The 27,241-nt window shown below is 37.6% G+C and overlaps 1 protein-coding gene across 8 annotated transcripts in view; it reads left to right on the top strand.

Moving 5' to 3' along the window:
• Positions 1-605: 605 nt before the first annotated feature.
• The window catches only part of mfsd8l1 (major facilitator superfamily domain containing 8-like 1), a 240,800-nt gene continuing 214,164 nt past the window's right edge, over positions 606-27,241 (top strand). For 5 of the 8 annotated variants that reach the window (XR_015862206.1, XR_015862209.1, XR_015862205.1 and 2 more), the window contains exons 1-13: positions 606-1,032; positions 1,949-2,134; positions 2,244-2,306; positions 2,589-2,708; positions 3,096-3,175; positions 3,484-3,847; positions 3,933-4,006; positions 4,124-4,337; positions 4,478-4,600; positions 4,671-4,801; positions 5,001-5,086; positions 22,883-22,974; positions 23,276-23,434. Coding sequence is in view for 3 of the 8 variants with exons in the window: in XM_088394681.1 (XP_088250807.1) it covers positions 957-1,032; positions 1,949-2,134; positions 2,244-2,306; positions 2,589-2,708; positions 3,096-3,175; positions 3,484-3,847; positions 3,933-4,006; positions 4,124-4,337; positions 4,478-4,600; positions 4,671-4,801; positions 5,001-5,075 (1,506 nt within the window). In the remaining 5 variants the exon portion in view is untranslated. Of the gene's footprint in view, positions 1,033-1,948; positions 2,135-2,243; positions 2,307-2,588; positions 2,709-3,095; positions 3,176-3,483; positions 3,848-3,932; positions 4,007-4,123; positions 4,338-4,477; positions 4,601-4,670; positions 4,802-5,000; positions 6,442-14,352; positions 14,372-22,882; positions 22,975-23,275; positions 23,435-27,241 lie in introns of those variants that run through there. The other 3 variants (XM_088394681.1, XM_088394680.1, XM_088394679.1) reach the window with 3 other exon arrangements.

Genomic DNA, 27,241 nt, shown 5'->3' on the forward strand with positions numbered 1-27,241 from the left:
ACTCAAGAGTCAAAATTTAATTTAGAGTAGAACTGAAAGGGGCAGAGTGTTATGTGGAATTTCAGCACAATGTCACGTTGGTAATGGATGTCACAGGATGGTGACACCATGAGAGCACTGAAGAAGCTTGCACATTTAAATGTGAATGAACATGGACCTATTTCTCTGCTCTCGTAGTATCAATATAAAAGTGTTCAGATATTCTTGCACATGACATTATTTCCATTATATGCAGTATCTCACAAAAATGAGTACACCCCTCTCATTTCTGCAATGTTTAAATTATATCTTGTCATGGGACAACACTGAAGAAATGACTGATCCAATGTTAAGTAGTCACTGTAGAGCTTGGATAGCAAAGTAAATTTATTGTTACTTCAAAGTAACTCAAAATACAACAATGAATATGTAAAATGCTGGCAACAAAACTGAGTTGGTGGAGATGCATGGAAGATGCATGGAAGGTGCATGGAATTCCACAAAGACGATAGAGATGACGTGCACCTTTTAAAATCGGATCAAAAGAAAACAGTTGGCATGGTGATATTTTCGTGTTACGAAAACACATATTTGAATGTTTCGTTGAAAACCCTTTATTGCGGCTCTGTAGTGAATCCGAGTTTGTTATTGGTCGAGGTATAACAGGATACCCGGAAGTGATGTTTGCGGGATTAAAATGCGCAGGAATGGGCCGGTTGCCCTTTTTCACGTTTGCACTGGCAGTTCTACTCGTAGGACGTTTGAATTTAACTAGGCATACTTTTAGCTACTCGTAGGAGAAGTAAATCCATCCGACATTTTTATTTGTGTCCTACAAAGACGTAGTTACTCACTGGCTGTAATTGGAAGCAGTTTCGATAGGATTTCGTTCATTGCGGTGTTTTATTGGTGACGCTAAAATTTATAGCCGCGGAATAATGAGGATGAATATTAAAAGTGTATAGCAGCCCATCACTATGGATCATGGACGGAAAAGGAAGCTCACATTTTTCACCATTGGACTCATCTTTTTGCTGAGCGGCGTTGAATATGGTAAATACTCCTTTGAAAATGCTATGTGGCGTTAAGTCTTGCATGTTCAGTCTTTTATCCTTTAAATAAATACTGACCATAATCTTGACTCGAAGTTAATCACATTATACTTTAACTACATGTTGTGTGTATACATGATTAGAATTAAAGCTTGAAGGGCTAAACTGGTTCTACAGATATCTGATTGGGCTGTAGCACCATCGTTATACAAGCATTCCCAAATTTCTATCTTTGCAGAAACTGCCAATCTGAAGAAGTCCCACTGAAACAGGCTCGCACACATTGGAACCCATCTTCTTATTAGTCTCACATACACGCCTAAAAATGCTGGTTTATGACCCAGGAAGTTGTGTCAATTTGATCCTACTTAAAAGTAGGGTCAATTTGACCCAGCAAGTGTCTATTTGACCCAACTTCAACGTTGTGCCAATTTGACACACTTCCTGGGTTATTTTGCCCAAAGTTTGGTCGCATCGACCCAACTTCCTGGGTAGGTCCAGTTTTATGGTTTTAAATACATCTTTCTCAGTGAGCTGTGACAATGACATTCACCATGTGACCAGTGTCTACAAATTTCTTCTTCCTGTGCACACCAATTTAAGTAATGTGAATCAATGAGTCACAAAATTGCTTTTGTCCATGTATGCCAAGATTTGAGTAGAAGTTAGTGTAGAAGTGCGCTGATAGGCCTTGAATAATTTGTAGTATGGGAAGATCTGGTATTTGTTTGTACAGCGCTGTAAATCTTAATTTATAAAATATCTTTTCAAATCATCATGTTGTCCAAGAGTCACACAATAATTTTATAGTTGTCTAAAATCTGTTACAGCTCTTGTATTCTCACAGGCCTCTACACATCTCTTTGACACCATTCTTGTATATCTAGTTTCAATCAAATCCTTCTCTTTGTCCTCAGCTGTGATACTGCCCACAATATGGAAGTATTTGCAAACATTAGAGGCACCATCATACTTCCTGGGTTTGACCTTATCAGCATTCAGCCTGACCGGCCTGCTGTCGGGGCCACTGTTTGGCCACTGGTCTGATAGAACGCGAACCACCAAGAAGATAATCTTATTTGCCAACCTTTTTGAGATTGTGGGTGAGTTCGCATTTCTCTTGGACGCAATCATTGACTTGCTCATATTTGTAAAAGCAAATGTTTTTTCTTCTGTTTTATATTTGATTGTTCCCTTCTTTTGACCGTTCAGGTAACTTCATGTACTTTATGGGCTTTTCCAAGTGGCTCCTACTGTCAAGCAGACTCGTGGCAGGTAAGGCCTCACAGTACGTTTGTCATTGTTTCTGGTCTATTTGAAGGGTTTGCTTTACTTTGAGTTGTGTAAATACCGTTTTTTAACCCAAGCTACTTATTGACTACTGATTTATGCAAGATATAACTTTTGAGACTACTGCAGGTTTAACTGAAGTGCATGCGAGTTGCAGATTATTCATACTATAATTGACAATCCTGATTACTTCATATATCTAATTTCTTCTCTAGAGTTCCAATTTCCAGAACTGTAATGCATTTATGCTGGGCATGCTCTCTTCAGGTATTGGCACAGGCGCTGGCTCGTCCATCTTTGGATTCCTCACCAGAAGCACAGCTTCAGAAGATCGCTCCACTGTGTTTGCTGCTGTCATGATCTGTCGACAAGTGGGCCTTCTGATTGGTGAGTGCTACGAAGCTGCTGTATAAAATGAATTAATTGTTTCTTTTTTTTTTTTTATTGTAGCTCACCATGGACTGAGGGCTTTTTTTTTTTTGCAAAAACATTCATATTTAATATTGAGCAATGATTACAATTTTAAGTAAATGTGTCTCTTGCTCTGTAATTTATTGGCAACCAGTCTGATGTTTACCATAGCTTCAGCCCAAAGTCAGCTGGTATAGAAGATGAGCAGTGGATTAGTGGATGGATGTCTCTCTTATAATGCTGCTAATCATCAGTTGGTTATTTTTCAGTTGATAAATTTCCCTGTTTAGGTAGAAACACCAGTAATTGTAATATGGTGACTTTCCCCCCGTTGACCACATTTTACATGTACCTTCGACATAGGTCCAGCATTTAACATCTTCCTGAGACTCTGTGATTTCCATTTGGGTCCTTTCGTGGTCAATACATTCACTGCACCAGGGGTAAGTCGTCAGTAAGTCTGTCTAAATTGAATTAAATTACTAGTTTCTAAAAATAGAATAAAGTTATAAATTTGTCTAAATGGATTTTCAATTCCACAATGTTTCTCTTGTCTGTTGTACAGTAGCTTGAGCCAGCTCAATCATACATTATAGGTTTAAATTTTTGTCATTTTTATATGTGCCAGTTAGTCATCATTGATGAAAACAAGCTTCAAAAGCAAAATCAAGTTTTTACAATAAACACAATGAGAACATATCCCAAATGCTTAACACTAATTTTGTGGAACCTCTTTGTTTGTTCCCTCTAGTTATTCATGTGTTTCTTGTGGATTCTTCTTCAATTGGCTGTGATCTTCATGTACTGGGATGTCCCACCTCTGCAGAGTGGGAAAGAGACTATTAAAAGCAAGTGTAGTGACACAGTAAATAAACAAAGGACTGAGGAAGAGAGAGAGGAAGCTGAGGGTGAGGAGGAGAGGGATGAGGAGGTCCAGCCACTAATGCAATCACAGGAGCTGGTGGGCTCTTACGGCTCTGTGCCCGCCACTGACTCGCACAGGAATCACACTACTGAAACTTCTGATGCAACCTTCAATCAAATTTCATCATCTCCTGAGCCGTCAGTGTCCCATGAGTCCTCCAGTCCCTTTAAGAATTTCAGTCTCTCACGAGGTAGGTTTGTAATTAACTTCACACATTCCGACATGCACTTCCATGGATTCTTTGACCGTGATCTTTCTCAACTGTAACTCTGCAGAGTTCCTAAGAGAAGAGGTGGTCGTGCTGCTAGCGGCTCAATTCATCACCCTCTTTAATCAAACGGCATTGGAGGTACTTACCATTTACCATTTTAGACTCATACTTATACATTTTTTTCTCTGCTGTCTTGATCCTACGTCCTAAAATGACACATGGGAATTGGTAATGCTCCATTTTTTTTCCCCCCAGACCATGGTGACACCACTGACCCAAAAGTACTTCAACTATGGGGAGTTGGAGAACAGCATTATGTACTGTCTCTGCGGCGTTGAAGTGATTGCTGGCTTCCTGTTTGTGCGCTGGCTGAGTCGGCGTGTTGCTGAGCGAGTGATTCTGGCTGTTGGACTCAGCATTTGCAACATTTCCTGCGTCTGGTGCCTCATCTTCTTGGCTAACCCAATAGGTCAGTCCACATTATGACCGCTGCATCATATGCTTAATTTTCTTACAAAGTGTCAGAAGCCTAAAGAAAAGCTGCAATAATAGTGCCCCTTCTAAAAATGAGCCTTTCATGAACCTGTTCTGGTTTGTGCCTTTGTGTAGGTGGTTTCCCTTGGCAGTTGGCAGAGTTTGTCATAGGCGTGTTTCTGCAAGTTCTGGGTTTGCCATTTGTAGCTGTTGCCCAGGTTTCCCTCTTCTCCAAAGTTACATCTGAAAAAACGCAAGGTAAGGATGACACCATGAATTCTAATTGTTTGCGCTAATTAGTATTTATAATGTGTTGCTGGCCTTGCAGGTTTCAGTCAGGGTGTTCGTCGCTCAGTCGGAGGTCTGGCAACCATTTTGGGCCCGCTGTGGGCCGGTGGCCTCACTGACAACATGTATATCATGATGGGTGTGATGATGGTGCTGCTGTCACTCCTAACGGTAAGTGATACCAAAGGAAAATAAAGGAAGCCTTTGAACGACACATTATAGAATGTTGCTATGTTCACAAAAGAAAAATAATTGTGGAGTCACCCTGAAGATGGGAAAATTGTTGTCATACTATTTAATGAAATTTGAATTAGAACTAAAGAGTTTATTACACTGTGAAACTTGGACGTGACGTATTATTTCTCTGCAGATGATGCTGGCCTTCTCTTACAAGCGGCTCGTTGAACCTTCTCGAGAGGAAGAAGCGGAGAGCAGAGATGTCTGATAATTTATTTGGTGAGCTTGATAGAAATCAGTTGCGAGTTCATATACTATATTTTTGTTTTACTCTTGTTTGGGGTGAATCTAAAACTTGAGACAACTATTGAATTTAATGCTATCAAAATGGGACAAAATTTAAAAGACCTTTAAAAGAAAATCCCCAAATGGTCACTGAATTATCAGGAGTTTATTGCAGAATGTTTGCATCTTAACTACCTCACATTCTTTTGCCCGAAGATTCTTCAAACGTTCTCTACAGGTTGAGGTCAGGGGAGGATGGGCTCGCATGGCTCTCTCCTTTTTTATATCCATAACAGTCAATTTATTTATTCAGTGCAATAACTGTTTAGGAAAATAAGAACAAAAAATAACATTTGTGTAATATGAAACCGAGACAGCTGGAACGGTGCCAGTTTCATCAGCTTGTTTTTGAAAAATTGTTGAAGCATTTAATTTAAATTTGTATTCTTAAAATGTATTATTACTCTGCCTTTTCAATTCCAAAGTAACTGCAGTGACTGTTGTAGGTTTTTTTTTTTTAAACAAAAGGTTACCCCAAATTTTTTTTATATACTAGTTTGAGTGTGGAGATGGCTTGGATTTCTTGAATCAATTTGCTCTAACAACCCTACCCCGCTTTGCCAGAGAACAGTGGGATGTTGAACTAAGTTCCTTTGGCAGTTCCACTTTTTCCTGGCTCCCACCATGGGGCATATTTGCACACACATTCAAGAACCGCTTTGTTGAACATGTACATTTCCCATGGAAATATGGAATCCAAGTGACATATATGTCTAATTGTCATCTTATATGTGCTCCAGCACTGCAATATTTCCTGATTTAAGTTATTGGTTTAGAAAATGCCATGTTGTTGAATTGTTCTGTATTTATTAACAAGTGTGAGTTATATATGCCTGCCATATAAACTGTTATTGCAATTAATGCTCATTCTATGCATTAGCTATTTTCAAGGCATCCTAACAAAAAACAGATTTCTGGTGGTGGTGTAGAACTTATACTTAACACTAGAGAGCGCACTTGGACTTCTAAAGCGGATGACAAGGCTTCCAAGAAAGTCTGTCATGAAATGTCAAACGCTCCAGTGACTTTTTGAGACAAAAACTTGTACATTCAGTTAAAAGCCAAAGCAAGCATTTTAATATTGAATAATTTAAGTAAGCTCAACCAAACTAAAAATCTCCAGCAATTGTTTTTGCTAATGCAATTGTTTTTATGCCAAATATATTTTTCTGAATAATAGTAATTATGAATATCGGCAAAACTATTTATTGCTTTTGCTTTGTGCATCTCTGAATTAACTGTTGCTATGATTTTTTTTAATCCAAGAAGTTATAAATGATTTAACTGCACATTGTGTCCTTATTTTGATATCGTTTATTATTTCAATTGAATAATTTGATTATTCGTATGTAACGGGGAAGTTGCTATTGCTATAACCACAGGCAAATAACTGAAACTAATTGTGTAGTCAGAAGTGAGTTAACTGCCACAAATTTTAGTGCATACTTTTATATCCATTTTATATTTACTTTCATTTATTATTCATGAGCAAACAAATTGTGGGATCTATATTACAGAAAAAATCTCATGGGGAAACTCTCCCAATTAGCATTCAAATACAAACAATTTTAAAATGCTATTTACATTTCTATCATTTATACTCTATGAAATGAATACATTTCCTGATTACGCCCAAAATGTAATTTACACACGCACGCACACACACACACACACACGCACACATCCATTAAATAGTCATAACATTATTAATAATTATCACTCTCATTAATTTAGGACACATTATATTCCTATATTATGCAAATATTGATATTTGTTGTTTTAAAAAAAAGTCAACAATGCACTAATTTATGTACAGAAACAAATTGATAAATGTTTATTCGTTTAAATAAATGCACTAATTTATGTACAGAAACAAACTGATAAATGTATATTCGTTTAAATAAAATAGAATGAGAAAAAAAGACATTGTCATTGCTCCGTACATAAAATCTGCGGCTTTCCTAACAGTTCAAGAGCGTTACAGTTGATATTTGTTGTTTTAAAAAAATAAGTCAACAATGCAGTAATTTATGTACAGAAACAAATTGATAAATGTTTATTCGTTTAAATAAATGCACTAATTTATGTACAGAAACAAATTGATAAATGTATATTTGTTTAAATAAAATAGAATGAGAAAAAAAGACATTGTCATTGCTGCGTACATAAAATCTGCGGCTTTCCTAACAGTTCAAGAGCGTTACAGTTGCTGAAGGTTCAGGTCCACTGGGTGTCATCATCGTGTCAGAACTGGAAACAGGCGACAAGTGGAGGCGTTTCTTGCTCGTGACGTCACTGCGCTCGCCTGACGACATAGTGGCGAGGGGGTGTGGTTTCAACCGTGAACTCTCGCTGAACTTGCGCTATTTAGGGCGATATGGACTCTAAAATGTCACACAGCAAGATACAGTGATATTTTGAGCTTATACCTCTTGTTACCCCGCTCCCCTCCTGAAAGTGTCACCCCCATCTATAACCGCACACACATAAACAAACCCCAATCACACTTGGCCTGCAGCGGCATTCTGACCGAACAGTGACCCTGCATATCAGGGTCAGAGGTGTAGAACACGTCAAGTGTCATATCAACAGTAGTCAGGGTATGTTTGGTTCCTTGTTTTCAGCCAGTCACAGGAATAGTTTGAGGCGTATAAGGGCAGGATTGCCAATGGTAACAGACGTGAACTTTTGGTGAACTGTGTTTTTTCTCTCGAAAGGCCAACGAGGGCATGTAGAGCTTAAGTATTTTATTGTTTGTGTGTGTGTGTGTGTGTGTATCTTCTATGCTTCATTAATGATTCGGCTGGGATACATTTAGATGACGTGCTGTGCCTTACACTGAATGTGGGTTAACCTCCGATCCTACGAGTAAAACCGCACTGCAACATAATTTCCCTCCATTTTCACCTTTTTCTTCCCCCCTCTGCACTGCTAAATGTGATGGGCAAGAAGTTCATAGTTCAAAAAAAGATATACTGTATTAGACTTTTATGACACTAACCAAAATGGGAAATAAATAAAGATGTACTTAAAAGCTGGAGCAAGTAATGTCAGGCTTGTAAAATATTTAGCTGCGCACTTGTCACACTTTCTTTTTTCGTCAAGGTGTTCCACCACACAGTCAAATCAAAATGGTGGCACCAACGGAAACCTGTGAAAGGATGCGAGTGTCCTCACGATGGGCCGCACTCGAATCCTTTTGAATTAATAAAACGTGTCACTCTGAAGAGGAGCAATGTCTCAAAAACAAGACGTTTATGGGTCTTAAGAGTGGATCAGAATAGCAGCAAAATTAAGAGTGCACAGTGATAAAAGGTAGAGATGTGTGGAGGACTTCAGTTTTAATTTAAAATGTTGGCTCAACTTGAACTCTATTTAGTTTTGCTACATAAAGCTATTTGATGTTTATATATATATATATATATATATTTTTTTTTTTTTTCTGAATAAATGAATAATAAAATATGTTCAGCCTACAGCTACTGAATCAAATGCAAACTGGCCAACTGTCAGCTTCTCTTGCATTGAGAGTTACAGAATATTTTTGCCGAACAGGTCATGCTTCAGTCATCCTTTCTTCCTTCTAATAATGCCCGTCTTCAGTGTTTTTAAAAAGAAATTCCACTTTAGATGTGAATTCTAAGTCGGTCTTCCCTTTACCCCTCTTTTTGCTCAAAGTATACACCAGAGAACAGACTGTGTTTTCTTATACTTAAATGGGATTTGTATTCAAAACCTCTTCCTTGTATGATTTCTAATGCTTTTTAAATCATTGTGTGGGCATTTATGTGCTGACTCTTTTCAGTTTCAGTTGTTGAAGAGCATTTTGTTTTAATTTTAGGAGGAAGGCGTTAGAATACACGTTCTAACCTGAGTTTGACTCATGTAATGTTGACCCATGTGAGCTTTGTCATTTTGTTTAGGGTAGATGTGACTTTCATTGTAATTTGTTAGTGCTTTATTTTATTGGTTATGCACTTAGCTCTTTAGAAACACAGATTTGCCACATTATTTTACAGGGCCTGCAAAGGTTGTGATAAACTATATTTTGAAAATAATAATAATAATAAATTTGTTTAAGCACATTTAAGGATAGACTATTTTGACTATCCCACTCATAATCCGTGTTTTTTGGTCCCTTCGAAGATGTGATATAAGGCATATTTTGGTGGTGTTATTTTGGATTACAAAGAACAATTATCATTTATCTTAATTTATTATTTTGAAAGTGCCAATGAATCTGTACATCATTGACTGATAAATGTTTTTGTAATTCTAATTTAGGCTGAAATTAAAAAAAAGTACAATATGAATTTTTTTATATTTTAATATTTAATTGGTTGTGGTTATGTGATCTGGATGTTATCTTACGAGCATTGGTAAAAGCACGTACATTAGCTTGTTAGAAACCGAAACCAGCTAAGTGAAATGGTTGGAAAAAAAAAAAAGAATGAAAACAAAGATGTTGTTTCAGTGGTATGCCACATGTGTAGAAATCCACGTATAGTGTTCTGCGTGCACATGAAGTTGAAATAATGCGATCAGACAGACGAACAGTGGTGATGAAAACATCCATGCCAGATAGTGTGTGAGGCAACTATTCACATTCAAGAAGTCAGTCAAGCTTCTTTGTTGAATTATTTATGTGATAATGAATAGGAAATACAAAATTTGTCACTTTTTCATTTTATTATTTCTTGTGATTTCAAATTTTGATTTCCAATTAAAAATAGAATGATCATTTGATATCCACATTATTGTCACCTCATGAATTTGAAAACTGTTTAACTGGGTTGAGTGTTGCATTTGTAAATAATACAGCACGGCAGCTTTACAAATAGAAAAAAAATCTCAAGTTCGCCTTATTTTGTCTCGTCACCGTATTTCTAACTGCATGTCTGAGCCCGTGTGACACCATTTTAATTTTCAACTGACCATATCACCCTCAGCCAAAGCTAGGCAATCAGCCTGCCAAGATGTGCTTCCACTCTCAACCAGAGCAGCGATTACTCGCCCATCTGGATCACCAGAGCCAGGCCGCGTTAAGCCGATGGGAGCCCTGCTCAGCAAGGCACCGGCGCAGTTGTTAACCCCGATTAATGTGATGTGTCGTTCAATAGAGGGAACAGTGTGAAAATCAAGCTAGTGTCGTGACCCACTGCCCTGCCACTGAACCATACAGAAATTGGGCGAACTTAGGGAGGGATGATGAGAGCAGAGAAGCGTGGAAAAAAAAAGAAGAGGCAAATAGCAGTGAGAATAGAAGACGCCTTAGTCGTCCGCCCCACCACTAAATGGATGAGAAAAAAAGATACATGAATCTGGTGGTAGAGCTATAAAAACAAAGTGTCAGGAGCAATATAGATTCCAGCAGTAAAGCATAAATTTGTGTGACTTTCAGGGCTGTGATGATGGTAGCCCTGCATGGCCGCCGGGTCTAGCCAAGGCTATTAAACAGTCCGTTACTATTATAGCGAGGTTATTATCACACAGTGAACAGGGAAGACTTGGAGCCCTTTCCTGTATTGTGTTCATTAGACGAGCTTGAGAATTTAGATTTCAATCAAACCTTGGCCACGAGGCACAATAGAATTTATCATTCACAGTCTCTACCCGTTAAAGGATATTGCATTCATTGCTTTCTATGAAAGAGTAATAACAATGTAAGACAGTAGTAACAATGAAACTTCATTATGCTACAGTTTTAACTAGTTATCAGGTTAAACTTTGATTAACATGATTCATTTAATAATTCGCTCATAGTAACCTAAATGATGTGCATAGTGCACAAATTGAAAAACGGGATGGTGTATCTCTTCCATGCTGGTGCTACTTGTTCTGTAGTTCGGCTGAATCTGCACATCAGATTTGTCTCAATAAACAATTGATACATAGTGTGCCTTCACTTGGGGAGTAGCCATTTTGTAGGGTTTCATATTACAGTACCTCTGTGACCAACAGGAAACAGAAAATCATACCACGCTCACAATTTTGTACGTTACTATGCCTTCGGGCTTTTTAATAATTTATTAAATCTATTTTAATTTTAACTCTGTGTATTTAAAAGCATTTACTAATTATTTCTGGTATAACATGAAACATGTTTACTGATTTTCCCTTAAATACTGTATTATAACTTCTGTGTTAATATTCAGGGAAATTTGCAAGTCATTTCTGTGAAGCCTCCCCCCCCCAAAAAAAACTACTATCAACTTTAAAGCTTTTTTTTTTTTATTTAATTTAATTTTTTTCAGTTATAATTTATTTGGTTAATGTCCAGTTTTATAGGGCAGATTTCGATTTGAAGCTCTATCAGAATAAATCACATTGGTTATAAAAAATTAAGTCTAATTGAATTGTTATTTGAGGTCTCTGTGGAATGGTTTTGCCTCCAATAGCACAACTATATATTTAATTATACAAACATACCAATTACAAAACAAGTTCAGTAGGGATTTCAATAGGAATTGTTTATATTTATTATGTAAATATTATTGTATTATTAAATGTGTATTATAAATACTATTGTATGTAAATATGTTATAAATATTACATTACTACATGTGTTAATATCCAGTGTGTCTCACTCTCTCCTTAACAGATTGGATATGTTGGGATGGATGTAGAGAATAATACCTTGCAATAACATCCCCCAACAAATGGTGAGAAAATAATATGTTGAACTTCCTAATGAACCCAACAGGGCACCCGCCCTCCCTCAGCTCAGGAGCCTTTCTCCTTTGGCCTAATAAGCAAGTGTTGTAACTTGTAAGCATTAGGAATGTAGCCGAGAGCTACTTCGTCCTCAATTCATGCATGCTCGTGAGCATCCAGAATATCCCTCCCACTGATGAGCATATTTTCTAAACTGGCCCTTAAATATGAATGTCAAAAGGAAACAAAACAAAAATAAAATACATGGCGTAAGAAAAGTATTGTTGGTACTTCTGTGGAAATGGAGCTATCAGAAAATGAGAGCTGTATGGACTGTATGTCACTGAAAATCCATGCATAACTCATCTGGTCAATTAAGATGCACTTGTCAGTGGATACCAAAAAAGAAAATGAACAGGGGGATTCTAAGTTTTTGGCGATCTAAGATCTAAGTTTTTGGCGATAAACATTCTGATTTGATGCCACATTTAAGAAGTTGAGTCATAGCGACAGTAAATGTTTTTTTTGTGATTAAGGGCTATATAAATAAAACCAACTTGTGTTACACTGCTGTGATGTGAACAAAATAATATACACTAATTAATTAGCCATCTAGCAGTCATCGAACTTTTAATTTTTTTTTTTTTATCTCCTTTAACCTACAGGTGTGATCGCACCATGCGCTCCACACCAATACAAGCCAAAACAGCCATCTTTAGGGGCCACCCGTGTTGTGAGAATGTTGACAACTATGTGGGAGCAATGGAGGGTGAGAGGAAAGATAGATGAATGAGCCAGGAAGGCGGGAGTCCTGCAGAAAGGGGGCTACTAGAACCTGTAGTTGTCTAGAGCACTGACCCAAACGTAAGTGCAGAGGACAGTAGCAGTTTGATTTGATGGGGCAGTGCTATGTTGTTAAATCACTCATTAAATCCAATTAGGGGTCAGTAGATTGAGGCAGACTCTTTGGAGAGTGCATATGGCCGATGCAGCTTTAGTTTGGCTTCTCCTGTTGAATGACGCCCTGATCCCAAGTGAGCAGGTGACGATACAAATCTGAAGTTTTGATCAAAATAATTACCTGGGAGCTATCCTTTTTCAACACTTTATTTATGTATTTATTTGGCCATAGTTAGTTAGTTAGTTGAGTCGTCGACAGTCAATCACAAGATCGGCAAAGTCGCCGAACACGTGTTAACTGAGAAAATCTAAAAATATCATCTGATGAGCTATTTTATGCTCTATTTCCTTTGTATTACATGATTGGCTAAGCTATAGGGGGACTCTGCCATATCCCGAGCTGATGTTTGGCCTGGGTGGACGTCTTTGGACTCCAACAGTGAAGTGGAAACGAGCGGTGGTCAGCTTGTGAAATGCTAAAAGTCTAATTGGTGCGACCGGTTGTTCACGCAGATCCATAATCACAGTAATTAATGTCTGCTCAGATTAATAGATTTACTCTCACTTGTCAAACAGACATTTGAGTCACACCCATGCGGTGCAAAGACAAATGCCAGATAATTGGAAAGGATCGCTTCCCTCTCCTGTGGCCTCTCAATAACCTTTAACATAAGACCACCGGACATAGACCAGACTTTTTCAGCTCCAGACACAAATTACAAAAAGTGGTTCCTCACTGGGATATTAAATAATTATATGTATTAAAAAAAAAAATAATAAACTGGTGTTACTAGGTTCTACTCTTGACCATGAACCACCTTATTTCAAAATGCTACGTTTTATTTTATTTTTTATTTAAAAATTAATTCATAATCGTTCACGTATGCCCCCATTTATTAATACCAAGGTATATTTTTGCTAAAGTCTGTTAGAAAGATACAATAAAAACTAATTCCCTAAACACAGAATGGAAACATTGATAATAATGACCAAGGGATATCGATGGATGACATTTTCGTTTTTAGCTTGTTCGTACTCTATTGTTCGCATTTTGGCACACGGATCCCATCATCCATGTGATTCTGGTTTCCTATTCCCAGAGGAGACGTGTTAATTCCTTCAAACTCTCAGGGTCCCGCTATTCATAAATATTAAATTTGACATTTGTTGCATATCTTGTTTTTTTCCTAATCAAATGTAGCTCAGAAGACAACAAGCTCTGATAAAACACTCACATGAACATTTTGCTACCTTCACAAGAGTCGCATGCCGTTAATAAAACTGAACTACTGAATTTTATTTTATATTGCACATTTGTGTTTGGAGGACAATTTGTAAATGCCTTCACATGGATTTTCCTGTGAATTATGATTCTTATTCACTTAAAAAAAAATGCTTCTTCACTGAAAAAAAATATTTTTCACAAGCAGTTACGATATCATTGTCAAAGAACAGCAAAATGATATATCATGCAACATACAGCATATAATTAATCTTTTATATTTCCTTTAAGTGTGGTACTTCACTACAACAGGCTTTTAAGACTGAATAGTGTATTAAAACTGAAATACGAAAATGCTTCAACCATAAAGTCATGCGCTGCTGGTTTGTGTGCCGAGCTTTTCACATTTACTTCTGCTCCATAGCACGGAAAACATCTGCCCCCTGCACGTCAAAGTTTATCATCATAAGACCGACAGCAACATAGATGTGATGGAGGCGAAGGGACGCAAGCCGCTCATGAACATGCCCACTGCAGGCAAAGCGTTAAGAGTATACAGCCAATAGGGGGAAGAAGAAAATGGGCCATTGCCTTTCGGGGGCCTCCTTGACCGCAATTATTACAACGGGTCTGATTTATCTTAATGAGGCCCAATCCTTTGTCTAGTCCTAAGTGAATCCAGACTCCTTGCAACCTATATTCTGCTGGGATATAAATTGGACCGAATCAGGAATTTGGGTAAATTTGACCCAACTTTGGGTTGTTTTTCAAGAATTGGGTAAATTTTACCCAACTTTGGGTTGTTTTTCAATAAACAACCTAATTTGTGGGTTCAATGTATTTTTTTTTTCCCCCCCCAAAAATGCAGAAAGTTGGGTTAATTTTCTAAACAAAATTGGGTGGTTGTTTAACCCAGCATTTGTAAGTGTATACGCATAAAAGCATTTTTTTTAAGTGCCCCTCTCTGACAACAATACACACTCATGCTAAGGCAGCACTATAAAATACCAGAGGCAGCATGATTGAAGATCAAAATCCAGGCGTGGTAGGGGGGCAAAAAGAAGTTCTGAGGGGCTCTGTTGATCTTATTGTGACTCTGAAGTTACCTCATTAGTGGCCCCAAGATGAAGCGTGAAGTAGGGTATAAACAGTCAGACATTAAATCCAGAAGAAAATGTCTATTGCATCTTCGTCTAGTAGCACATTGATTTCAGATCTATGGACTGTAGAACACACTTTATGCCCATTAAAAATGCTAGTGGTTCTTTCCAAAGGACATCAATACGTAAGGTAATCGGTTCTGCATATGACTCCTCGTGTTAAACATTTTATGAAGCAATATTTGTGCCACATTCCATTAAATCTCCAAGGAGGATACTCGAAGAGAGAAGACCCTCATACACTAGCTAATATTTTATATATCTATTGTATAAATGGAAAGGGGGCAAATGGCTCATAAAGAAAGAAAGAGATTTGTGCAGAGCCTCTAAAGCAATTTTGAGCCACAACATAAGGTTAGAGCTGTTCTGGGCTACTGGCCCCAAGATGGGAATGCTTGACTTAATTGCAGGATTTGGTTTTCTAAACTTCAATCAGTCAGGTGACGCATAGGCCCACTGATAATAATTTGAATTGTTCCCAGGACAAGACAGGCTTTTGGCTCCTTGGCTGAATCTGCCCTATATACTATCACACACTTGCCTGTGTATCAAAGATAAATTTAATATTATTCACTATCTTTAACTTTTGGAAGCTGTTTGTTAGTCTTAAATCGAATATTTGACGATATTTTAGTTCTTTACTTATTTATATATTTATTTATATTTATTATATATATTTTGTTATGATGTGAACATATTCTGTTCTATTTATAATCTATTATATTGTATTTATAAATCTGCTTAATATGAAATATGATTTGTTCTTTTCAAAATTGTCATTAAGTGCACATGTTTAACATTTAATTTTTTTCCATAAAAAAATGGATGCATATTTGAATTCACTTAAAGTTGATGAAATTTTGATTAATAACATGTATATTCAATGAGGGCAACTTATTATAAAGTCTCTTTTTCTTGCTTTTCTTGGTTTTAAACCTTTTGTTTCATCGATGCAAAAATAATTTATTTTATTTTTTTAATTTAGGGGGTTCTTTTTTTTCTTTTTGTATAGCCCCTTTTAATGCCTTACTGCATGTTAATGAAAAACAAAAACAAAAAACACCTAATGTGAATGTAAGACAAAAAAAAAAAACCTGAAGGACATAGTTTCTTTGTAATTTAAGTTTATGATAACAATAACACAAATAAAGACAACGGGTAATGTATGTTCATCGAATCCATAATGCAGTTTTTAGAACATTTCCTTGTCAACCAGTACTATTTAACAGTAAAAAAATACATATACATTTTTCTTTATAGGGGAAAAAAAAACTCCAGATAAAAATAAGCTTTCTTAGATTTTTGCAAAACATATTTTTCTTTGTTCCATCTGTAACCAAGCCAGACATGATCATGAACCCAAATGGTGATTCCACCAAACAAGGCCTGTCACATCCGCCAACTGTTTGATGCTTTATTATTATAAAAGAAGCTTACACAACAACTCAGACACCATGAACTCTGAATGACTCAAGGTTCACAGCGAGGTCACTGGTTGAAATTAGCTAAAAGAGCTGGAAAAAATGTCTATATAGTATTCTGCATATTCTGACCACAAGAAGGCAGTATATCACCGTAGATTTTGGGTGCTTATGATGTTGAGATTTGAGGAAATGGTAGCATGAGAGAGAGAGAGGAGTGGTGGAAAAGAAGTTAACCACTGTTAAATGGTAAAATGCCAAAATAAACCAGCAAATTGTAAACTAACAAACTAACCAAAACCTACCACTTCATGAAAAATGAAGCTCTGCTTGGTCTTTGGTTCCAAAACTGACAACCTCATCTCATTATCGCAATTCATTTTGATGTCTCGTTCAGGAAACTCACAACAGAAAGGTACTAAAACATTTAAATAAATTACTCAAGTTGCAATTTCTCTTTAAGTGTCTCTACATTTAAACAGAAATTGCAACTTGAGTCATTTACGTATAATAAATAATGCATCGTAAATACACTTGTTCTAGGGTTAATCTGTTGCGATATGATAACTGTTTTTAACGGACATGAATAATACAATATTATTCAATGCTAAAAAGACCATTATTTTTAAATAAATAATAATATGCATCATAAATACACTTGTTCTAGGGTCAAACAGTTGCGATACGATGACACGTTTTTAATAATACAATATTATTCAATGCTAAAAATACCATTATTTTCACATTCTAATAATTGACAACATTTAAAGGTAAAATATAATATAAGAAATAGTATAGTAATATATCAATCATCAATGGGGCTACATTATAGTATTGTCACTGTCACATCCTAAAAAAAATAATGCAGCTCACTCGTTATATTGCACCAAGTTCCATTTTTGGCTTTGGTTTTTCACATTTTTAAAAAAACTCTTACTGGCACATGTTCTGTGGTAGTGTAAAAAAAAGCAAAATGAGCTTGTTGAAATTAATACTCACAAAGCTGAAGTGAGGCATAGCAGTGGTTCAAATTTTCAGTCAAATTCTAAAACTTAGAGACATTTGATTTTTGAGGCAGTTTTTTGTTGAAAACTAAAAGAAAGCAAACAACTTTAATATACTGCCAAGAACAAAGAAAAGAAAATACCAAAATTCCAAAAGTACTTCAATTGTTGGCTATTCCAACAGGTGATTTACACGCTATGAAACAATTCTACCTTAAGGTGTGTTTGCATTTGTTATACACATTTTTATGCTTAGTTACGTGCAGTAGGTGGCCGGTCCGGTTCATATAAAAATGTCTTGACCGTGAAAAAAGGAACCTCCTGGCCCATTTGTTTCTTGTTCCACTTGATGCTTTTTCCTACACCTCAACTTTTTTTGTCTCTGTCTTTTCTCAATCACCGTTTCATTGTAAATGGTTGTTGTTAATTGCTATCAGATTGTCAGGTTTGGATAGGCACCATTTTGTATCTCAAAGTGCTGTACAGATCTGCAGAGAGTGAGACTCTGAGTATCCAAGTGTTTCAAACTGTTTGGCCCACCATCAGGTTCCCCTCACAGAGAGCTGGGCCTGCAATCACGTGCATTGCTTCCTGGCTCAGATGGCCCCAAAATGTGCACATGCATGACAGGTTTCACGTGAACGCCAAAATCTGGTCAGGGGATCTCCTCTCACGGGTGGTTAGCACCTTAGCAGAGACGAAGCAGGACAGCTGAGTTGTCTGTGGTTTGAGGTGAGAATGAAGCGAATGGGCTGAGCGAGTTGATCTGCTTCCCTTATTTTCTGCTTTTATGGCACCCGATAGCTCATTTCTACAATCTCATGAAACGCTGATATGCACTTGTGCTTGTAATTTCAAAAACATCTTGTCAATTTTTTTTTTTGGGGGGGGAGGGGATTTGTGTTTTTCTGTTGTGTGTTTGCTGAATCCTGAAATTGGCTGTGGATTTGAATTAGTACTGTGGGGTGACAAATTGGATATTTTTTTTTTTTTAGAAATTAGAGTGTATGAAAGATAGTGAGGGAATATCCTCCAAAAGACCCCCCCCAAAACTTGACACTCCTAATTATCACCCACATTTTCTTTTTCTAGTAATGTTTCTATTTATTTGAACTTGTACAACACATTTTTCAGAAAATGAACGATTTACTGGAAGAACAATACTCACATACTGTCGTTTTCAATTGCTAGGAAAATGAACTTCTCAAATAGATTTTAGAAAAAGCAGCCAGAAGAACAATTTGAAAATAATGAATGTCCTCCACATTGTATACTGTACCTCTTGATTGAAATGTAGCTTTAGTAACCTCAGTCTCGTTTGGAAAAACAAACATTACACGTAATGCAGATGTATTCATTCAGAACAGTCTTCAATTCCTTTTTGATTTCTTCTCCCATATACAGCTGAAAGTTAGTTGTGACAACCTCTCAGTTATGACCACAGGAGAATTTTGAACAGCTCTTTTCCAAACCTCCCACAAACCCTCTCTTCCAATACCTGAAACCTTCATGACTCAGGACCTTGTTGTTCCTTTGCCAAGCACTCTTTTCCCCTGTTGGCAGGTTTTGGCAGCCAGCACTTTGGGGAAAGATACTGGGAATGAGATCCAGTGAGAGAATACCTTGAATATCTTCCAGGTGAAATGTGAGATGGGAAACGAAGCTTGATTGTGCAAAAACGTTTCAGGGAAAAGTTAAAAGAGAGCTATTTTCACAAAATGACTATTTGAATTACTATTATTTTTATTTTTTCTATTATATTTTATACCATTTTAAGATGTCCTAAAATAGAGAAATTATTACTTATAGATTTCAAATAGAAATAATGGGAAAAAACATCTGTATTGAATGTTGGTAAGTTTCTTCCTTGTACAAAAATCCCGCAATAGCCACCATCCATCTCTTGAGTGACCTGACTTCAGTGGGCATGTAAAGGATTGATTGCACTTTTTTTGTAGATTATTCCAAATGTCATTCGTTTATGAGATGACTTTCCTTCAAAGGAAATATCCTCCCTCTGCATGAATGGTTTAGAATGTCACATACAATACAGCCTTTGCAATAAATAAAGGTTTTCAGCATGGTTTGCCTTCTAGTTCGGATCATTTCAATATTCATGATTTCTTACAGAAAAAATCCAGTGTAGCTGCCTTTTATGATGTGTCTGACTTTAGAGGTTCAACTGTAAGAAAGCGTAATGTCTTAAAAAAGAAAAAGACACTCTCCCCAAATGTATCAAGTCTTAAAATCCATCCCAATTTGTATGTGGGTCAAGAAAAACCCTGACTGAAATGTGGTCTTGAAAGGTTTTCTCATCAAACCAAATAAGTTTTCAATTGGTTAACACAAAAGTATTAAAACATATGTAAGTTACTTGTCAATACGCATATTATTCTTGCGAGATGATGAGGTGTTGACATTTTGCTCTAACAACCAAGTGATATAGCATCATTGAAACAGACTAAGAGTAACCTAATTAGTCTCCATATTACATTTCCATATAGATCCAGGCCAACATACAGTCCAGCTATTAAGTGTGCTGTAACTTCCAACTCGACATTTCTAGCTCTTTGGAAACAGTCTTTTTTATTGTGAAACAGCATCAGATAAGAGAACAATGCAATTCAGGCACTTTGATTTTATGAAAGACAAGTTCTCTGTTGGCTTTCATGGACGACTACAAGGCAAGGCGTGGGCACGGAGGGGAGGGGGCTGCGGGTTCTCTTAAAACGTTTCCATTTGGTTGGACTGACAGTCATTTCGCTTACATTTTAATTAAACTCCAGTGAGGTCAGACAGATCGGCATGTTATTTTGTAAAAGCTTTTTTGTAGAAATACAATCCCATGGCCATTTTACTAAACTGGAGTCACCTTATCCTCACTGTGTGCCCCATTGCAGCCATCTCACATTCTGAACGCCATCCAAACACAACAAGAGGACACCGTACACGGCGTTAAGAAAACACTCATAATATCTCTCTTTTATTTTTAAACTTTTATCGTCATTCTCCCTTTCTGTCTTTCACCCCTGCTGGCACATCCGATCAAATTAAACCTGAGGAAAGCGGAGCCAAATTGCTCTACAGCGGCCCTCGATTCATAGAAGAGGATCACCAGAGACGTGGCTCCACTTGTCACCACCCCTTTACCCCCTTTTTTTATTTCATGTAATCCCAGTAAGAAACCGAAGAGAGGAAGAAAGGCAACATGTGACGCCCAAAGACGTTACAATAACAGAATGGAAACCAAGCAGCCTGATACACCAAAACCCTTCCATAATCTCGGGCATGGAGGGAGGCTTTGGAACAAGTGACAAGACTGGCCTGTATGTGTATTTGTGTGCGTGGACGGCACACAAGTTGCGCTCATGGGTAACAGATGGTGCCTTATCATTGGCTACCATCAACTGTGAGCACACATTCCTAGACAGGGGAGTAATGCCTTTTATGATGTTCACTTGGTGTCACTCTTACACACAAACATACTATCCATCTGTTATTTGATCCATTATCAGTACTGAAATCATCAAAGTAAGAAGAATGCAAGTCTTTCAATGGCAAAATTGTTGATTGGGTATGCAAGTGGATGCTATCACGCTTCCATGTCTGCTTACAAGGTCCAAAAACACATTTGCTCACTTTGCTGTCCTTTTTTAGTCTCTTTGCTCATGGATTGTTTTTAAATTCCCACCAATGTCAATTTCATCAGAGGCACAAGATTAAACCCTGTCACTCAGGATAAATACCTGAAATTGTTGGATGAGAGCCTAAATGAGACAAGGGCGGGGGATGCGCTGAGGAGCTTTGAGTGATGGATCAGAGTCCATAAATGCTGCTGTTGTGACCCATGGGAGAAAAAGATAAAGTTGGGAGGCGGTGGGAGGACTGGATGAAGGCCAAGTGCATTATGGGTGAGGAGTTCACACTAGAATGCAGCAGGGAAGCTTTTGTGCACCCTGGCTGGCCTCTGCACTGCCTCATCAGTTTGATGATTGATACATTGCAGGACCCATGGCTTGATCGAGAAATTCAGAATGAAATTCCAATGGATGATGAGAATTGTTTAGGATTCTAAGATTAGTTTTGAGTGACTCACCTGTGACCTGAACTTCATAAATTTATATACGTCGACAGTACCATTCTCTGGATAATTTCAGAAGGAATTAATTTACATACTATACAGATTTATAACTGGACACTCAAATATCAAAGGTTTTCCCGCAAACTGTTGCAGGAGAAGCTTTTCAAATAAATCAGTGTGCAGTTTTAGTCATTTTTCCGATCAATGAGCTACTCCACCCATAAGTGTTTTTTCACCTCCCCATGGTTTCAGTTTGATAAATGTTGAAATAATCCAATATGTCACCAATAATAAAATGCTATATAAAAAGACAGCCTGGAGATGTTTCTCCAATGACTTGACTTGGCACATCTCAAAATAACTGTATTAACTCTAATCTGTATTAAATCATCCCTTTGGAGGCAAACCGGGTCCATAACAAATGCAGTAATACTCCCTACACTATATGTTAATACATTTTGATGTTAATATTCAGATGGAAACAGGATGGAAAATAAAATAAACATTCCTCTGTTTGCTGTCGAGCCTGCCCGAAAGAGCACAGAGTGACATTTGCAGCTCCATTGCACCAGGAAGCCAAACACTATTCTTGTCTGCAGCAATCAGAGCAAAACGTTGTTCAGGTGTCAAGGATGAGGATGTTTACCGAGAGTTTACAGTGAGTTACTTTCTATGCACAATGTGTTTTCAAATTGTTAAATTCAAATTTATTGGGGTACCTGATCAATCCGCCCTGAGAAAATACAACTAAATGGCTATGTCTGCACAGCTCTCAAGATGTCACCGAGGCATAGAACTTGATCAATCAATACCTGTTCCCTGGAAGCATACAATTGCCTAAAATATTTCAATAAAACACATACTGTATTTTCCGCACCATAAGGCGCACCTAAAAACCTCCAATTTTCTCAAAAGCCGACAGTGCGCATTCTAATCAGATGCGCCTTATATATGGGCCAATATTGAGCCACTACAGCAGGCGTGTCCAAAGGCCGGCCCGCGGGCCAAATGTATATATCTTATATATGGACAAAGTTTTAAAATGGGCCATTCATTGAAGGTGCGCCTTATAATCCGGTGCGCCTTATATATGGACACAGTTTTAAAATGGGCCATTCATTGAAGGTGCGCCTTATAATCCAGTGCGCCTTATAGTGCGGAAAATACGGTAGTTAAATTCCAGGGGTAACCAGAGGTCTATCCCTAGCCCTGTATTGATTCATTATTTGATTCGCCTGTTGAATATTAAATACTGTGTATTTTACACCATTGTATCTTTTTCTGACAGTGGCCGGAACCCAGCCGACGTATTTGGATAAAATTTGAAGAACTATCGTTTGTACACCCAAAAAGGAAACGATGCTGTCTGTACATTACGTGGTAAGTTGAACCTTTATTAGACGAGTAGAAGCTTTCATTCATGTGTTTTGCCCTTTGCTTTCTCAACCCCTGAATTACAAAACCCCCTTTGCTTATTTTTCTCCAACTCACCTCCTCCTCCTCATCATCATCATTCTCATCATTTTCCTGCCGTCTTCTTCATCTCGCTGTGCTGTGATTGATTGTTTGGCTGTGAGGCCTGCTGAGACTGCGCTTTCCCAAACCATTTAAAATCGTTATTATAATTCATAGAGTCTCCACGCTATGTTTTGTAACTGTTGCTCTGTGTTTGCCGTTCCAGGCAGAGAGACTCATGGGAAATGACACTAAGTTGAAGCTATTTTAAAAACAAAAAGACTCAGGGTTTGGGAGAGAACATTATGAGCTTAAGCCAAAGCCCCCATGCGGCTCAGCTTCTCTTCCACATCTGGAAAGATTTTAAACAAGAAAGTACTTTCAGGTAATGTAACACATCCTCTGACAGGCCAACTGCAATTTTGCTGTACATAATATTAATAGTGAATGCTGGATGATCATCTTAACAGAACAGAACAAGGTTAATTTTTTTGACACCATTTAAGGAATAATTTCATCGTTTTGGAAATGTATTCATTCACTTTCTTGCCAAAGGTCGGGAGAAAGGCAGCATGGCTGTCATATACAAAGTGTATCAATGTGGAGAGCTTGGAAAGTAGTGGTAAGTAAAACTATACAGTGAATAGTGAAAATGGACAAACATGGGCTGTATAGTTTTACTTTCAGTTGTTTTGCACTTGTTGGAGGAATTTAAAGTAACTCACAAAGCCAAATTCAAGTACCATATTAGCTCTTCTTTTTTTAATTTCACAGCAACCAAACCAAACCAAACCAAACCAAACCAGTGAAGTAACTAAACTACTCTACCAAAGCGACAACCTTAATTGAAGGGTAAATATGAAAAGTTATGTCTTCCTTGCCACAAGAGTTCTTTATTGAATCAGTTGACGCAGTTCCCAGGTGGGAACAGAGATCGGAACTGAGATGGAACAGTGTCCCAGACCATCTTTAATTATTTTAAAATTAAATTTAAGTGGGGCATGGAACACATGCGCAGTCTGCATTGACCCATTTATTCATCATTAATAAATTACATAAATAATACATCCTTATTCTCAATGAAATAATTCTAAAATAATATATTATTATGAATATAATCTTAACTTTGGTGTATGGTTACAACCCTACTCACATTGTTAGGGTCGTGGGGAGCTGGAGCCCATATGGCGAGCCCCTCTATACATAGCAACATTTTACATTTTATCTGTAATGGTGAAGACATTTGGAAACGTCACACTATGGGTGACACTTAACTACTAATAGCTAAATGTAGATTTGCAGTGCATAGACTCTATAAGGTAATTCTACACTAGCAGTGCATTACATGTTGACACATTGACTGATGTTAGTACCAAAATGGCCTTGTTTTGATATCCAATCCTCAGTACTCTCCCACTGAGAGACGAAGTGCCCAAAAGTGGTTCTATGACAGACTTACCTCATTGGTTACTGTAAAGAGTGATCGGCCAATAGGAAAATTAACCTCTCATGCTCTATGAGCGAGAGCGCTGAAGTATACTTTTGATTAAGAGTTGGGCATAGCATGCACACACACACATGCACGGACACACACGCGCACACACACACATGCACACACACACACACACACGGATCACCTGTCTGGAGTCAGGGTGGATCATGGGGAATTAAAGGGGGACACTGTGTGATTTGGCTCTAAAACTTGGGGTCCTGTTGTTGTTGGCGTAAGATCTGATCTTCTGCCAAAACACACTTAGTGGAAAGTGGAACCTTTAGATATGAGCATTTGAACAGTGCTGATGTACAACTGTGCCCATGAGCGTATCATGCACACACATGCACACAAATGTGCACACACCCAGCAGGCAGGCAGCGTGTCTCCTGTCCAACAGTAGCAACTGTAACAATGATGAGGCTTAGTGGCTAAGTAGAAACTGCCCCTGTAGATTGACATATGAGACTGCTGTTCATACAGTGCAACCATTCACGGGCAGAGAGCTTAATAATGTACTTTTAGTCAACATTAGCCTGCAGCTGTTGCAATTAACAGTGAGGCCCGTGCATGAAACGTCAGTTTGTATTTAAGTGTTAAGCAAAATTGTATCCAGCAAGCATAAACTATGCTGTGGAGGAAGAGAGTGTCGGAATTGATCAATTTGCATTTTTGGTGATTATTTAATATACTGTTTTCCATCCTCTAGATTAATCTTCTGGTTACTACGTTTATGCACCTACTTGCAGCCACCAATTTTCAAATTTGCAAAAACAGCTTTCGGAAATTCAGTCTGACTTACATGACTGCTTTAATATGTAATTCAAAAAAGAGACGTCAAACAGAAAAGGCCCGCAGACACAATCCAGCTCGCATACCATTTTATGGGGCCAGCAGGAGCTGTAGGGTTATTTTAAATTGTGTTTCATTCTGCTTTATTGTTTGTAAAGTCCATAAACTACATGTGTCAGAATGTAGCTCAAGTTTAGACCTTATGGAATGACAGCGTCAAGCCCCTATACATATTTCTTTGGTTATCGTCCAGGTTCAGAATTAACTGCGTGGCTGGTGACTATCTAAAGTTACCAGCCAATCATAATTTCCACCATTTTTTTTTTTTTTTACTTTAGCTTAGCTGTTTTTATCTATCTCTTCACTATACGTGTTAAAAATCTTACACAATGGCGGGTCAATACGGGCAGACATTTACAATGTGAATGACGACATGTAATTTCGCTTGCAAACTTGACATAATGAATCCCGTCCTCTTCGTTGCTGATGTCATGACAGAATTGCGAGATTGTCAGAAGACAATATTTCATCATAAAATAGATTACCTATCATTCCAATAGCCAACACTGTGCATTATGTTTCTGGAAGCAGAACTAATAATCTTCCAGCCAGATGAATTCCTTGAACCATAACAGCAATAAAACAAAGGGCTGTCTAAACTTTTAGATTTCCTGAAACCAAGCAGCAAATTAAAAGGCCACCGATAAACATTTTACATTTGATTGAATGCAAATAGAGTCAAAAGAAGCCTGCTTATATTTCCTCATTTTCTCTTTGTACTCACATATGTGATGTGTGATGCTCAACAGAACTTTTTATTTAAAAAGGCACATAAAAATAATTGTCAAAGTGCATTCTTTTTCAAATATTTTTTTATTATTTTTCCATTATTGTACATATAAATTCTTCATGGCCACATAAATGACAAGTAAATCGTCAATCACGTGACTGGTAATAATCAATGTCTATGGCCCGGGAAGTGAAAGCTATGTAGAGGTGTATTGTCTTTTGGCACAGACCTTTACAATTTTTGATCCGGTCCGCTGTTGTTTTTTACATCTCCGCTCTCCTGCGTATGACCTTTGCAGCTGAAATAATACAGCAGTGACGCGATTATGATGGGTTTATGAGCTAGTTCCTGCAATGTCATGGATGGGTTACAGTTGACTATCTAAGTCAAAACTGCCTGAATTCAGTTTGCCCAGCTCATAGCAGAAACTGCACGGTAGGCTTTGCATCACTGCCGCCATAACAGAAACATATGGCACCCATGACGTTATGGATACAAACTTAACACATTTTTTACATCAATATCTATTTGGTATGACAGCCGTAATGTTTTGAATTGATTATATCAAATGATGTATTACTGCATTGGCGTATGTTTAACCGTCTGCCTTGCTCCTACGTTCCCTCATGTTGGGCACTCTTAAGTCAAGTTGTGGCTGCAGTACGGTTGTTTAGCATTATGTTAAATAATTGCTAATCCAAACAGTTATTTCTCTACCTGTGCTTTTGTGCACATGAATTTGCATAAATGCAGAGTTGGTTGAGCTTGGTGTTGAAGGATTAACTGAAACATTTTAAACCAGACCTTTTAATTTCCTGTATGATTGTGTAATGGCCAATCTTCTGTCCTAATACTTTATTATTGTTCAAAGAAAGTGCCAGTACAAGATTGCTTCTCCAGTCAAAACTGCCATGTTGTTAAATTGTGGCTGTGTAATACTACTGCAATATTTGCACTCTTTGTCCTTGCGTGAGGAATCTATACGAGTGAGTGCATTTTGGCACTACCGCATTGTACATTTGTGATGAACAGTCCAACAAACTCAAGGATGCAGCCCATCTTTCTACCCTCTGACAACGATTTGTCATCTGGTTTTAGTAATTACACAGGCGTAAATA

Source organism: Syngnathus floridae, chromosome 13 (genome assembly GCF_059516105.1).
Source record: "Syngnathus floridae isolate MCC-2025c chromosome 13, RoL_Sflo_1.0, whole genome shotgun sequence".
Taxonomy (NCBI): domain Eukaryota; kingdom Metazoa; phylum Chordata; class Actinopteri; order Syngnathiformes; family Syngnathidae; genus Syngnathus; species Syngnathus floridae.